Here is a 15,881-nt window from a genome sequence, read left to right on the forward strand (position 1 = left end):
TGGTTAATAAAATTGGTCTAAACCGTCAGGCAATTTGAATATGGGCTCCCAAAGGTTCTAGCTATTTTATTGCTACGGGTAAAAACTATTCAAGGACAAAATTGAATATTAAAACTTGCTTTACAAACAAGTCTTTAGTATTTAATAAATATGTAGCAGCTGGCAGGAAAGTAGAACATACTTCTGTTAAATAACAGTGTATGTGTATGTGAGTGCGTATAGTTATTTCTGTCTTACAGCAAATTTCTATTTTAAAATATATGTAGACCTTTTACATAGGTATCCCTTGATATAGAAACAGAAAATACAGTTGTGAAAGAAAGAGGGACACATGGGAAGACATTTTCAGTTTTGTGGCAATGTTTTTGAGCTTCCAGGGAAGCAATACCTTTTCCTTACTTTTTAAATGCAAAAATACCGAGTTCTTTCCATAGTCCTAAACATTGCTTTGGCAATTACACTCCCAGTGGCTTTGGCCAGTCCAGCTGAATTCTCTAACCCACACTTCCCCCATCTGTATAATGGGGATAGTAATATTTACTTACCTATCTCATGGGAGTGTTATGGGGATTAATTATATAATGCTTGAAAAGCTCTTTAAAGATTAAAATTCCTAGTCGACTACTCAGTATTATTATTAAAGCAGAACCTCACTAATCCACATGCATTATAATCCACACCAAAATTGGCAGTGTCCCCCCACATCTGAGCAAATATTTAATAATAAGGCTGTTGAGCAAGTTCTCTTATTACTAAGGTTTAATTATTATAATATAATATTCTGGAGTATATTTACTAATATGGTGTAAAGTGTAGATAATTACAGCTAAATTACAGTGAATAAAACAGATGAACAAACATTATCCCTAGTTTTTTTCACATAAACTGGCAGGCAGACTTACCAGCCAGAGAAGGGAAAAGTCCTACCCACAAACCTTTTTCTAACTTTTTTTTGTGGCTTTCTGTATTTCCATCCTGTTGACAATATTAGAAGATAAACACCCAAAATACAGGGCCTGAAAGAACGCAGCCACCCCTCTGTCTCCACAGCACCAGTTTTTCCTTTCTTCAGGTAATCCAAATAAATAGGAAAAATGGGAGTTCAGTAACACTTATTGTGTCTTTGCAGTTTGCAATAGAATTAAGTCCAGTCTTCTGCTGTTGCAGTGTAATATACCGTAAAGTCCCTTTCCTGGTGCTCATTTCACCGTCCCTTTCATTTGCAAATTTGCAACGGGCCCCCAGTTAATAGCAAGACTGCATCGTTCCAGCTTGTTCTTAATCAGAGTTAGCTGCCCTATGCGTCTATGATGGTACCCTTGCAATATAGAGCTACGTTTCGAAGAGAACAGTATGAAGGCACAAACCGTTATTCCTGTGGCCTGGCCCAGTAATTCTCATCACAAAGGTTGTGCAGCAACCGCTTCAGTGGCTAGACTCCAAGGGATCTAGAACTGGTTCCACATAGAATCTAAGAATCATTCAGGTTGGAAAAGACCTTAAGATCATTGAGTCCAACTGTTAACCTAACACTGCCAAGTCCACCACTAAACCATGTCCCTAAGCACCACATCTACATGTCTTTTAAATACCTCCAGGGATGGTGACTCAACCACTTCCCTGGGCAGCCTGTTCCAGTGATTGAAAATCTCTTCAGCACAGTCAGTTTTCTGCAATGACATGCATTTCCCCATAGGAAAGCAGAGCCACTCATCGACATTTTTAAGTACATAATGATTTGGAGACATCAAACTTCATACTCTTTAGAAGGGCCCGGAAACTATTGCGTGTCCTCCTCTGGCTTGACATGAACAAGAACACTTTAGCTTTGTACCTCCTGACAAAGACTCCACCTCTAAGAATATCAGCTGAACTTGGGATTCAATGGCTTTGAACTCATATACATGATCTTTTAATTGATCTGTGGTTACCCAGGTGTAAAAAGTCCAGCTTTTTAGCTTGCTCAAAAGAATCCATAAGCAGCTATCAGCCCTTTTAGGGACAAAAGCACAGCCATGAAAGTACAAAAAGCTATACAAAAGTATAACAAGAGGCAATCAAGCTGTATCAGAAAAGCCTTGCCAGCAGCCTGATGCTATGATACCCAAGACTAAATTAAACTAACAGGACCTCTTATGACTCTCGTCATTGGCATCGGAAATTTGATGAGTCTAAATAGTCACACAGAGAGTGACATAAAAAACTGTTATTCCAGCCATTGGAGAGGAGAAGGCAAACTTTGTCCTTAGAGGGACTTGCAGTTGGTTCTGCCTCTGCCATTCTCACTCCACCATCCCCTGGTGCAATTCCCAGCTGATGCTTTGTGGTCTGACCATGGGGAGAGGTTAGCAGAGCTCGTGGCCTCTGTGAGCTTTCTTATAGCTTGTTACTCCTAGCTTGGGAAAAAACCCTCAGAAAATGAAATGCATTTTTTTTACTTTGACAATATCAGGTAACTGTCACTCTCCAACCGAAGCTTAATGAACATGACCATAGACCATGTTATATTTTGTTGAGCTACAGCAACACATACACAACCCAGAAATTTAAACATCTGGGTTTTCTAACAACACGTAATTTGTGTTTACTCATTATGAGCTGAATATACATTGTGACATTCATTTATTTGTGCACTTCCATCCCATTATACAGTTTTCAGAGAAAATTGTCTCAGCATCCGACAGGTATCAGATACCACAACAGCCCCAACAGCAAGCGTGGTCCCAGGGTCAGCTCTCCACCTTCAGTGCCCAGCAGCCTCCAGTCTGAAAAGAGTTTGCTAAAGAGAGACTAAACTAATTCTGCAGCTTCTACCTGAAGCAAGACGGGAATACTTATTCATGAACTTTGTAAATATGGATGCGTTCAAACCAAATTATGTGTTTTGCTTAAGATCCTGCTGAGAACTTAAGTGAGAACCGCCAACACTCAGCGCCTGCCAGAAACAACTTTCTAGGGGCATTTCATATACAGTCAAAATGCTCACAATTCCTCACTTATTACATAAATTTTATATATTATCTGCATACCTTTAATAACGACAGCTATTTATTGACCAGACAAGATGTGATGCCTACTGTTAACACCCATTTTAGCTCTGGTAATTAATGATTTTAATATTTAAGTTTAATTACGTGTGTAATATCCAACTCTTAAATTATTCAGTCTCTGCAGAATGTTTTTCATTAATACCACACTTTCTATTAACATATTTATGAACACCTTTTATGACTTAATGTGGCTTAATTCTATTAATAAAAACTAATTTTAAAGTCATTATCTTTTTTAATTATACAGTAACTTGCAATGTAGATTTGCCAGCTCCAGCATGGCTCTGGAAAAGAACTGCTGAGGTTTCTGCAGCTTCTGCTCTATTGCCTGACCACACAGAAAAAAAAAACCAAAACCTTCTTTACTGAAGGGATGAGGTTCTTTTGCCTGAGTAGCTCTGATCTGATAGATATGTGAGATGCTCAGCACTTCAAAAAGGGTACCAAACCGCCTGAAGGACCTAGTGAATGATAATGCGTGGTTAGAGCAACATCACTCAAGACTAGCACTTAGCCTGTCTGTAGACAACACTGATGCAGCAGTGAGGAGCTGGCTGTGGAGGATAAAAGCACTGTACAGGCAAGTTTTCATTTCAGCTGTTCACAGTATTAGTGAGTAATTCTGTAACATTTATGCAGATACATTAAATTGATTCCAGCAAAAATCAAATTTACCAAGTTTACTCATATTAGTGATCATGATAGGACTGTTTACTAGATCCGTATCTATTGAACAAGCTAAAATGTGTCTTGGAATGAGTGATAAACTGTGTACTCATAATCATCTGGCCTTAAGATTCACAGCCAGAAGACTATTACCGTAAATTAGTAAACTGATTTACTAAATTAATTGAGTTGTTTCAGGTCTGAAATATAACCTGTTTGTAAGTGTGGCTCTTGGTTATTTTTTCCGTCTCCTATTCTGCACTTTAGGTAGGTTTTATCTGCATAGAAAAATTACCCTTTTTTATTCTTATTATTCTAAGGGCAGTGTTAAAATTATCTCTGTCCTGTTGTAAGGAGTGACCGATGTCATTGGAGAGAGCCAAATGATGCAGAGCTTAGGCATTATTACAAAATTACAGTGATTTGCTTGTGGATGTGATTTATATTTAAAGGGTGAACAAGGGCAGGGTAACCAGGAGAGGGCTAAAGCAGCAGCCCAAGATCATCCCCGTCCTGGAGACAATCCAGTCCACCTGCTCTCCAGGACAGAAACTCTGAGTGCTTCTGAATTCATTAGTTATCTCCTGTATTAGGCTGAAAGGTCTCAGGCCACTTATTTGCAGTGACCTGTGCTTGATAAAAAGAGCCTGACGGGGGGCAATGGGTGTCGATCTCTGTGTCCATCCACTCAGCTTTGAGCCACAGCCTCCAAAAGGGCTTCCCAGAAGGAGCTCCCCAACATTGGTGGTGTGCATGTTCAACAGCAGAGCACACATCTGTTTCCGGAGGTCTTCTGAGACACTTCTCTCTCTGACTCTATACGGCAATTAAATTATTATCTCAAGTGATTGGGACAGTAAAACACTGGTGAAGCAGTGCCATAATTAAACATCTAACTCGGGGAAAGGGATTTACTGAGGATGCACTGGGTATAGTGTAAGATCAGAAACAGTGCACAATAAGAATAGGAACTCTCCAAGTGAGAACAATCACTTTCCGTGTTTCTTTGTTAACCATCTTTAAAGAATACGTTACATAAAAAATTGAAAAGTGCTTTCTTCCATAGCGCTTTCTACAGATTAAAGCCAACACAAATCAATGTGTGTGACTTTCTTGTTTCAAGAAAACATTCAGCATTTTTCTAAAGGGTTTTTTAAATCTTTTCCTTGCAATATGCAGTTTTGCCCTCTCTGCCCCAAGTTTAAATTTTCCCTTTCTCTCCCTTCCCTTAGCTCCAAAAACAAGCAATATCATCTTCTGAGCTTCTGCAGATTTGGTCTTCCAAGCGTAACTAACAATCTGCTCTTTCTGAAGTGTGTTTCAATAATTCTCAAATTAGATCTCTGAACATGAAAGCACTTTTTCTAACAAACCTCCATGCAGAGTACAGAGATGGTGATGAAAGTGAATTTTACTTGAGATGAGACCATTCAAAGTCTCATCAGATGACCCTTGCTAGGAGTCTATGAACACCGTCTCTGCTGTAAAAATATTTGGGGCATCTTCCGTTTAATATCTAGGTAACATATACAATAGAAGATGGATATAATGAACCCAAAGGAATTAAAATGTTGCTCATCAGTAATGATTAGTAACATGAAAAGAAGTAGGGCATCAGTGTATCAATGGCACTGGGAAGTGAATAAAACAGGAAGTAGAGCTGCGCTTCCCAGTGTTGGAATATGTCAATGACTGAATTTTCTGAATTTTCTGGATGTAAAATTAAACATTTGAAGTTTACAGAGGAGATAAAAATATTCCTCACTTACTCTACATTTACAGTCACATCTCTTCAGTTCTTCTGGACACTTGCAGAAGTCATGCCACCAATAGCTCCCAGTAGTAGGAGTGCGCCCCTGTTCCAATATTAGACCAGTGACAAAAATAAAAATGCACAATGACTTCAGTGACAGAGACTAGGCCCGGCATTGTTTCATACTCCAAACATCAGTCTTTCTTAACTAATCATTCTACTTTTCTGAAAATGCCAAGCACAAAATTCAGAAGTAAAAGATGCAGGCACTCAGCTGCATGTTTCTTTTCCTGTAATCTTTCATGACTTTGTTAACTCACTGTGGTTACCCTCACCAACCATCCTCAACCTTTGTAAATACAAATGTGCAAAGTCAAAAAAACAAATCACTAGAAAGCAGAAAAAATCCACTCTTAAGCAAAGCTACTATAAACATTCAGAGTCACCATGACATTTCTGAGTACAACCAGGCAAGCAGTATAATGAATGTGGTTACATTAAGATAGCAAGAAATTAGATTAGGTTTTCATTGCATCAGAAACAAGACTTCACAATACCAAACAGATCACTTCACTGCATGTGTAGGAAAGGAAAAGTAGTTCATATGCCAAAATAACCAAGTATAATCTGGATTTGGTTTTGTAATTGTATATAGCATGTATGTCATTTCTGAACATATAATCAACATTTTGCACCCATAGCACACTGTCATCATAGCTTAAAAAAAAAAAAAAAAGCATAAGGGCAATGCTAATGGATGTGTCCATGGTGACTGACCAAACAAAGGACCATATCACAGCAGAAGGCACCTAAATCCATTGATGTTTATTTCCAGAGCTATTGGTGTTGAGGGATCTGAACGTGGCGAAGTGCAGTGGAAGGGGAACCAAGCAAAGTGTCATTTTAAGCTAAGGAAAGTGTAATTTGTGAGAAAACATTTGCATAGCATTATTGAATAATTAACAAGAAGTGCAAGTTTATAGCCAGAAGTATAGGGAGCCAGTAAGGTGGGGGCAGAGCCCACTGCCACTCACTTTCCAGGAGAGGCTGGGGGAAAGGGTGGCATATCATGTCACGTTTGTATGAGGCTGACAGCTGGACAGAAGGTTCCAAGAGCTTTTCTAACCATCAAAACCTCAGAGAATCATTCATTTCAGGATACAAAGGGTGCTGTATGCCTGTGTTGTGGAAGCTCCAGGATGAAAGATTAAAGATTCTTTAAATTTTCTGAAATATCCCTCCTTAGAGAGTGTTAAAGACAAGCTGCAGGAGACCAATGCAATCAGGAACATCACAGACATGTCAAGCTATAATGAGAAAGAGCCAAATGCATTCCTGGTGTAACACTGCCAACATTACTGGATACTCACCAGGGGACAATTTTGTCCCATTTTCGTTATTAGCAGCATCTGTAAGAACTGTTTGCCACCTTCTGGCAATACATAATTTCAGACAGAAAGTGGGAAAAAAAATAGGGCACCATATTTTTTATTTAATCAAAAACTCTTTGATTCCCTGGGAGAATAATTCTGGGAAGATACGAAAACAGCTGCTTAGACATTTCAGGAAATGTCTCATTCAGACTACTGAAAGTGTTCAAAGCTTTAATATATTGTTCGTTATTCACATAATTTGGAAATTTAAAAGGCACTGAGATTTTATTGTACTTAATAGTCTTAACATTACTATTAAATATTAAATTAATAGTAGTACTTTATGGTTAATTTTATCTGATTAAAAATCTCACATTCTTGATATACTACCAAGAAATTACTTAAAATATTTTGATACAAGAGGAGAACCTAGTCACAAATCCGAGGTCTAACCTCTCTTGACCTGAGGTCTTGGCAGAGCAGATATGCACAGCAAGATTAGACTTGACAGAATCTTAGGAGGACAACCTGTAAAGAAAACATAAGTATTGCAGGAAATGGAATAAACTTCTCAGGAGGCTGAGCTCTTTCCTCTTACTTAGTACCTAGGCAATGCTCAGAAAGCAATACAGACAGACCTCTCTTCTCCATTAGCCGAAGAGCCAGGTTTCTTTTGCTAGTGGTTCAGATGTAAGCCATCAGCAAGCACTGGATCCAGGTAGAAGACCAGGCTTTAGTTAAGAGAGGAGCAAGCAGACACATGAGAGTAGTACCCTCATTTCCACTCCACTGAACGTGCGTAAGCTGACGTAGCAAAGCAAACGGTTCTTGTACATGGCAGTTCTACCTCAAACAGAAAAGCCTTTAGACAGAAAACTTCTGCTCCTGATGTTTTCCTTTTGTCACTCTTCCTCCAAAATGGCTGTGTTCATCTCCTACTTGTCCTCCTACACACTCAAGATCTTGTGCCTGTTGGTGTCTCTTACTCGGTTAGCAATTTACTCCTTTCCTGGGAGTTATGCGAAACAGGTCATAGGTGAGTCATTCTTACACGTCCCATGGAGAAGTGCCACCAACCTGCATGACAGTAGCTTGTGGAAGCTAAAAGCCACCCAGAAGACACCTACTAAATTCCAACAAATCAAATGCCATCACAGTGACAGATTGTAGTGCTTCTCCTGGCTCATTTATCTTGTCTAAATTAGTAGGTCAAGGGAGATTTTCTCCCTTCAAAGAAGGGAGGAAGGCATCTATTAGCCTTCAGTGAGATGTATACCTCTGAAAAACAATTTCTCCCACAGTAAAGATGATATCCATAGTGACAAAGTCAGAAACAAATTTAAAACTACATCGTCCCTAAATGTCTCCGGCAGTTTCAACTGAATGCGATATCCTTCACTTCTGGTTGTAAGTTGTTTGGGCATTAGTAGTTCATGCTCTGTTAAACAAATACTGTCTTCTGTTCCTCCCAGAGGTTAAGGGAAAAAAAAGTAAAATCGTTGCTCTGTCTCTGGTTTAGTATGTTTGCAAAATGTTTTGAGATCTTGGAATAACAGACAGTAAAAGTAAGTTATGTTCACAATTAACACATAGGTTTTACATAAAGCTTAAAAACTAAAGGAAAAATATTTATTCAGAAATATTAATAACTGCCTCCAAAATGCAGCTATAATCTCAGAATAAGCATAAAGAGAAATCATTAGTTTAGTTGCTCTACAGAATAAGATTTTGCATTTTTCTCCTGTTTATATTTATTATGGAAAAGCAATCATTTTAGTGCTGGTTGAACAAATCCAAATGAACCCTTATGGCCTGAACACAGCTCTTTAAAAGGTTTTTCTTTTGAGCAACTAATTACTTACATTACTGCACTTTACTCCACTCCAGTAATTTAGATATTTTTCCTGTAATATTCAAACATTAGAGGAAAGTCAGCTACAATGCCCTCACATCAGTATTCTCCTCACCAGCCAGTGACATATTGCAACAATGGCTTGTTGACATTAACGTCTACCAAGGCTGAGGATGACTTTCTACATAATTTCATTTCATTTGAAAGAAAAAGCATTGATGGGGGTTTGACTGTCTCAGATGGTACTTAAACCCTATAGAAAGTCATTTTGTCAAGTTCTTACTTGCAAGTACTATATTGTCACAGAATATGAATGATAGTTTATTTCATGGCAGCTTTTTCCCCTAGCCACTGGAAATATAGCCCATATAGGTGCCTCCCCAGCAAGAAGGCCAGGCACAGTATTTTAAACAAATGGCAGTCCGTGGCCCATCTGGGGTTCTCCCACAGCCAAAATTTCCCTTTAAGCTGTGGCTACAAGTCTTCTTGTTTAGTTGGTCAAGTTGTCTTTTTCTTAGAGGGAGGCAGAGACAGGTTGTCTTTTTCTCTAGGGGAGAGGCAGAAATACAGTAATGCATATGATATTGCACATCCGAGTTTATAGATATCTATATTTATATATCGTTACATGTAACAAATACATTGATTCACTTTTGTTGAGGTAGGTTCTAACCAGCTACAATTTCTCACTCCAACATTTGGTGTTTTTTCCCTCCCCTCCAAAAAAGAAAACAGGAAAAAAAATGAAAATTGTCCAGGGGGACAGTCCATTAATAAATCAGTTCTCTTGCCTCTAGGGAATAAAACAGCAGGCCACTCACCCCCAGGTCTCCTCCCCCGAGTGTCCCACAAATAACTAGTACAATATTGCCCTTCATGCCTCGGAGGAGCCACGAGAGGCGTTTGCCACCCTGATTTTGAATGGTGGCCACCTGGCTTGTCCTCCTGGACAAGAAACATCTGATTTGGGTATAGCGGCACATTTTGCACAGAGGCAATCTTGTTACCCAAAAGCATCTTGCTGCTCCAGACCGTTTGATGTTTTTACGGGTGTGCAGCTGACACTTCCCAAAGGAACAAGCTATTTCTGTAAATTCAGATACTCTCAGAGCCTTGCACAAGATCTGGTAATGGCCTACTGCTCTTCACTGCCACTCAGTGAAAAACACCATCTTGTGGACAACTGGGAAAGAAGACTCTAGTTAAGTGAAAAACATTGGTCAGGCCAACTCTCGGCACCACCTCTGCCCTGGTGAGGTGTGACAAGGCCATAAAAAGCACAAACTAAATTCTCCAAGGCCCGAGGTGACTTGTTCAGTGCTAGCTCAGGTACCTTGCCGGTGCACGCAGGCAGCTTCATCTTGCTCGGCGGAGTCCTGGGATAGTTTTAGAGAAACAGGCAAAGTGACCTGTACCCTATGCATGGTCCCTGATTCAAGTGTTAACCAAAATGGGATCCCCTGGATTTCTGATCTAAAAAGAGCTGGGGTGGGGTCTGCGCCTCCCCTGTCAGGCACAGCCTGTGGTCCTGGACCAGAGGGGGGGCACTGAAGAGCAGAAGTAAAGAACAAGCCCATCGAAGGAGACGCTTTTTGTAGGCAAGCTCCTAAGAGCTGATCACTCTACATGCATGAGCCTTCTTTTTATTTTTTCATGCTCAAGTGCCAAGCAGGGAGCAGATGGTACATTACTCAGCCTTAACTGGAGGGTAAGAAAGTGTGATTTTTTTTTTTATATTTTTTTTTTTAAATTCAGTTGAGACCCTCAGCCCATTTAGATTCTCAGCTCAAAGTTTATTTGTCTTACACAGAACTTGTACTTTCTACCCCTCTCAAATGCTAATCCTCTCCATACATATGCTCATTATGCAAAAGCATATGACAAACACCATCTGGGAAAGTAAATAGCTCCTCAGTTAACCACGCTGCTCCCTCCCTTTACGTCACCCACCTCACTATTGTCTCTCCTATTTTTATCTGCAAGACAGCAATCACTCAATCAAGCTATTAACTTAACAGTGCCGTCTCAGTCAAGCAAGCTGCAGATCACAGGCTGGGCAGTAAAACCCATTCCATTTTTTGAGATGATGTGCATCTTCATGATAATTTGAAAGCAGCCATAGCACTGAGAAAAATAAATGTATCTTTTAAAGGACAGTTGATATCACTGAGAGATACTAGTCCTGACCTGCAGAAGTCCATGCTTGTTTTTCAGCTAGAAGGTTACATTTTCTCGCCCATGAAATATGCAGCTCTTGCCACAAGCTCCACCTCGTTTCCATGGATTCCTGAGGTAGTCCTTCATCTCTGACAGATTATTGCTCATACCATTCAGAGCCAGGCAATGGTGCTAAATAGGGAATGACATTAGCCAAGTTCAGTGATTTCTCTAACCTCTGTGTAGACGGGTAAGAATAGTCGTGCTGTCATTAGTCATGATGGATTTGTTGTCTGCTGGAATGTTAATCAAAAGAAATGAGGATCATGTATGCAAGAGAAAGACATCTCAGAATATTCTGTTTTGTACCAATGGATTAGGCAAATCATCATGATTCAGCAAAGGAGATGTCTCTTTAGCTAAATTAAACAGGATCTGCACAGTCCAACAATATTGTGTTGAGGCTAAGTAACCAGGAGAAATTCAAAATGCACAGCCAAGAGACTCAGCGGCTGACACTGTGATATAAAGGCAGAGCTTTGTAAGTACCCTGTAAGAATTGTGGGGCCATAAACACTGCAATATTATATCTGTTTAGAAAAAATATGAGACAGAATTCAATGATGACCTTATCTGAGCTACAAATTCTTGTCAATTATTATATGCTTGTAGGGACATGTTTAATAGATGGCAGAAAGTCCTTCTCATTTGTTCTCAGAGACAGCCCTGATATTGCCCAGCTAAGAAATCCATTATACGGCTACAAAAGAGGCAATTTGATTTCATGAGCACGTGCCTTTATTATTTTAAGAATAATTTAACGTAGGCAGAGGAAAGAAGAATCTGTATGAAAAAAGACCGAGGTTTCCAACATTTGCAGTTACCAACCCTGTGGTTCTTGCTTCTCCTGAACTCTTCTTATTTGGTGGGGGGTGGGGGGGGTGGGGGGTGGGGGGAGAAGATTATTTTTTTTAACTCCCCATTGACTCCCCTGGGAGTTTTGCCTCACCTAAGACAGAGGAGTTTTGGTCCAGTACGTGGTTTGGGTGTTGACGTTGCTCAGAATACACATGCCTATGCAATACACGCCCTGTGTTGCTGAATACGCCCTTAACTCCCTTTTCTTTGTTGTTACAACAGACGAACCAAACTCCTGGAGTGCTCCCTCTGCCACCTCCCCAGGTCTGCCGGAAGTAGCTCTTTCCCTCGATGACATAATCTCACCATTATCTTCATCACACATAGCCCCACCCTCTGACCCTTCTCACCAGATAAGCCCAGAGCCAACATGGGATATCAAGAGGGAACACGATGTAAGGAAACCAAAGGAGCTTTCGGTGAACGGTCACAAAAAGAAAAGGTTAGGAGAACAAAGAGAAAGGTCAGCAAGTCCTAAAAAGGTAGACAGGTCAAAGCATGAAGAGGCTTCTTGGAAAGGATATTCGGAAGGCAAAAATAAGACCACTGATGGTGGCAGGCCCACCTCAGAAAGCAAAGCGGTGGGACACAGCATTATGATCGAGGCTGGCGCGAGAGAGCACGTGTGTGCTGGAACCAGTGATGAACAGTTTGGGAGGCTGAGGAAGCCGGAAAGCAAGAGAGGAGGATCTCTTAGCAAAAAAGAAGATCACAAATCCGCGAATAGCAGCGAGAAGAAGTCAGCTGCAGCATCCGACCATGTCAAGCTCGATACAGGTGCTGCCAAGACGTACAGTAGCAACCGCTGCAGCTCGCCTGGAAGTGATATGGACCACAGCCAGAGGGACCCTGATGGGAAACCCGGCGAGTTCCCCAGGAAGGGACATCTCCACTCCATTAGCACTCGCAGCACCAACACCACAGTTCGAAAGGCAACGGTCTCCCCAGGGCCGTGGAAAATCCCTGGCTCGGATAAGCTACCTAGCGTCCTGAAGTCTGGTACTTCTGCCATGAGCAGATAAGCAAGGGACTGTTGCCCTCTAACTGTCTCAAACTGACACAGAACATTCTTCTTAGTTTTTGTCTCACATTGGTTTGTTTAATTTATTTTAACTATCACACATATACACAAAGCATTGAGGAATGAAAACATTAGTGTGTAATTCCATGACAATGTGCACAGTATCTAATAAGTTCAAAAGCATATAGTCAACACGGAGATTTAAAATCGACCCTAAAGTCCCAATTCCATTTTAGGGACTTTGGCAGCTATGGAAGAAACCAAAACAATATGAAGGACAGTACATCAGAGAAGGATAGTGCAGTGTAGCTTTAGCATTTTTTTTCCCACTGCATGAAGGACTTGGATTTCATTCAAACTTTATATCAAGAAACTGGAACAAGTTAGAGCAATCACAAACTGGAACATCGCCTTAAATAAAACTGCACGGAGCAAGCTGAAACCGAGAGAGGATCTTTTCATGGAGCTAAAATGTTGTAAATAAATTGTTCTCGACATATCTAGACAGGGGTTAAAGGGTTTCTTTGAAGCATCGTTCGGAACTGTACACTCATGACACGTCTCCACTGTTAATGCTTTGGGATAGTCCACATGATACCCTGTAGCATAGTTCACTGGGCGCTATGGGAGGAGTGGGGAATCCAGTGGATTAGTTTCTGTGATACCATTTCTACTGCCATTTTTGTGAACAAACCATGTTTCTGTACATTGGAAAGGAGTTAGGGTGGAGTTGTATTTGCAAATTATTCTCGAAAGCGATTTATTACAGGTTCCCCAAATCCTGCGAGGTAGCACACAAACCAATTGGTCAGGCTCAAAACCCAGACACCTGCAAGGCCCTTGCAATGAAAGGAAGAGTGCTACAGAGAAAAAGCTGCAGTTTCCTTAAGGAAAGGCCTTTCCCTCCTGCAGAAAACGAGAGCTTCACTTACCAACAGTGCTATGTTTCATACCCATCTACATTTAGTTAGGACACTCTCACCTTTCATCCCCTCAGTTTGGCAGAGCAGGTGCCTCTAAGGCACACGTTAACAGTAATTAGACTGGTTTCTGAAATACAGTTGTCAGTGTCCTCATTCAGTAAATTCGATATATCTCCATTTTTAAAATGGTTTCCATTTTATCATTTCTTCCCTACCTCCATTTTTTTTTTTTTTTTGTCTTTTTTTGGTTTTATCTTTCTTGCTTGTCTGTTTTGAATTTCAAGCCTTAAGTGCCAGGTAAACATTCCAGTCTGCCTTCACAGGAAATAACTCCGAGTTCAGTCAATCAGTCATTATCTTGTTTCAAAAAGATGCGTTTGTGTCTATGTAAGTGCGCATATGCTTATTTGTCTGTCAAAATTAAAAGAAAATCCTGGGCAATAATACATTGGTAATCAAAAAAAAAAAATCATAAAACTAAGTACTGTCGAAAATTCATATTTAAAAACTAATGTTCTCTAGCAATCTTCGTTCCTCACATGCTCTGCTGAAAAATTAGATTGAGATTGGCTTTGTTCCAAGAAATTAGCACATTACTGTATGTCTCAAACATTGCACTGGACTGAGAAATTTATAGGCATGTTTCTTCCTGTCCAATTATTTGAAAAGCCTCAAGTCAAGGATTTTGCAGCTTTCAAACAATTTTTTTTAGAGAGAGAAATCCATTTATAATTTCTGAAAAAGCACAAGTCCATGTAGCTGTTTATAAAACTCTTATTTAATGAAAAAAAAAAAATCTTTATCCCCTGAACTAGAATCCAATATAATTTGCCATTAATTTATTGAATCTGATTTTGGACAATGCTTCTGTAGTGTAGATGCACGTCCCAGTATCTTATTTTTATGTATAAAGAAAGCAAACAATGAAATCTGAAAAACAGTTGAGATTATGCTTGCATAAACTCTAATTTGCACAGTTCACAGCTACTCCTTGTGCAGTAATTGCTTTATGCGGCTGTAATCGATAACCTGTGAAGACAGCACATCATCTAAACCCCATTCCAAATAATATTTCTGTGTAGTGTTAGCTGTGAATTTACCCTGTACAGCTCTATCTCTATAAATATAATTCCATGTATTAATAGTCACAGAAAGGCTGTAAGTGAGCAACTATTTTTATGAAACGCACCACTATGGATAAATTAACTTTTACAGAAATCTTGTTTACTGTATGATATTCTAAACCACTGTCAAATAAAATATATATCCAAAAATCTTTTTTTTTTCAATTGTACATAGTCTGCATTAATTTTGAGTGACAGGCTTCAGTGTTACACCAAGAAACAATCCTTTACATGCATATGAATAGAATTAATTAAATAAAAAAGGGAATGTTCCATTTTGATTTCTTAACAATTTATGAATATACATGTAGGTGACCAGACACATTCCATGTAGGCAAGTTCAGGTGTATGAGGCTACACAGATGCAGAGAAATCTCTCCCTTGGTGAAGCCTGAACTCTTATTCTCCTTCCAGTCCCAGGAGACACAGGACCGGGGTGGCCAGACTCCCAGTACTGAGAGACAACTTCTAAGCGTACACCAGATGTACAAAACGCATCTGGCAGCTCTACCCCTAGAAAGGTTTTTTTACAGTCTGAGTGAATGGGACATAATTTGATTTCCAGTTTACTTTACAGAAACGGCGTCTCAGAAACATTATAAGGGTGTAAAAATAATGGTAACCAGACAGTCTCTTCTGGGGCCTAATCCATCCCTCACTGAAGAGAACAGAAAAATGCTCCTTACCTTCAGTTAGGCAAAATAAATCACCAGTTTACAGACTGTAGGCACTGTAAGATGTGCTGGCTGGAAAACTACTGGTATTTTTCAAACAAATATGACATTTTTAAAAATAAATATTTCCTTTTTCCTTAAAATATAATTTTCTTAAAAAAATAATCATTTACCTTCATACACTCTGAGTCAGTTTCTGCAGAGCCTCATTTTTCAGAAGATTAATGTTCCACGCAAAAAATTTCAACCAGCTGAAATAATAACATCATTTTTCATTACAATAAACACATAACAAATTTGAAGCATCTTTAAAACTCAAAAAGTATTTGCTGCTCTTTAAATAGCCACCATTTTCATGGTTGGAAAGCTG

General features: G+C 39.6%; 1 protein-coding gene across 2 annotated transcripts in view; it reads left to right on the forward strand.

The window, feature by feature from the left end:
* Positions 1-15,023, forward strand: part of MAGI2 (membrane associated guanylate kinase, WW and PDZ domain containing 2) — a 761,840-nt gene extending 746,817 nt beyond the window's left edge. Inside the window, exon 22 of one of the 2 annotated variants that reach the window (XR_012650015.1) lies at positions 11,992-12,030. Coding sequence is in view for 1 of the 2 variants with exons in the window: in XM_075024752.1 (XP_074880853.1) it covers positions 11,992-12,791 (800 nt within the window). In the remaining variant the exon portion in view is untranslated. Of the gene's footprint in view, positions 1-11,991 lie in introns of both variants that reach the window. The other variant, XM_075024752.1, reaches the window with a different exon arrangement.
* The last annotated feature ends 858 nt before the right edge of the window (positions 15,024-15,881 follow it).

This window comes from Buteo buteo, chromosome 4, assembly GCF_964188355.1.
Source record: "Buteo buteo chromosome 4, bButBut1.hap1.1, whole genome shotgun sequence".
NCBI classification, from domain to species: Eukaryota; Metazoa; Chordata; class Aves; order Accipitriformes; family Accipitridae; genus Buteo; species Buteo buteo.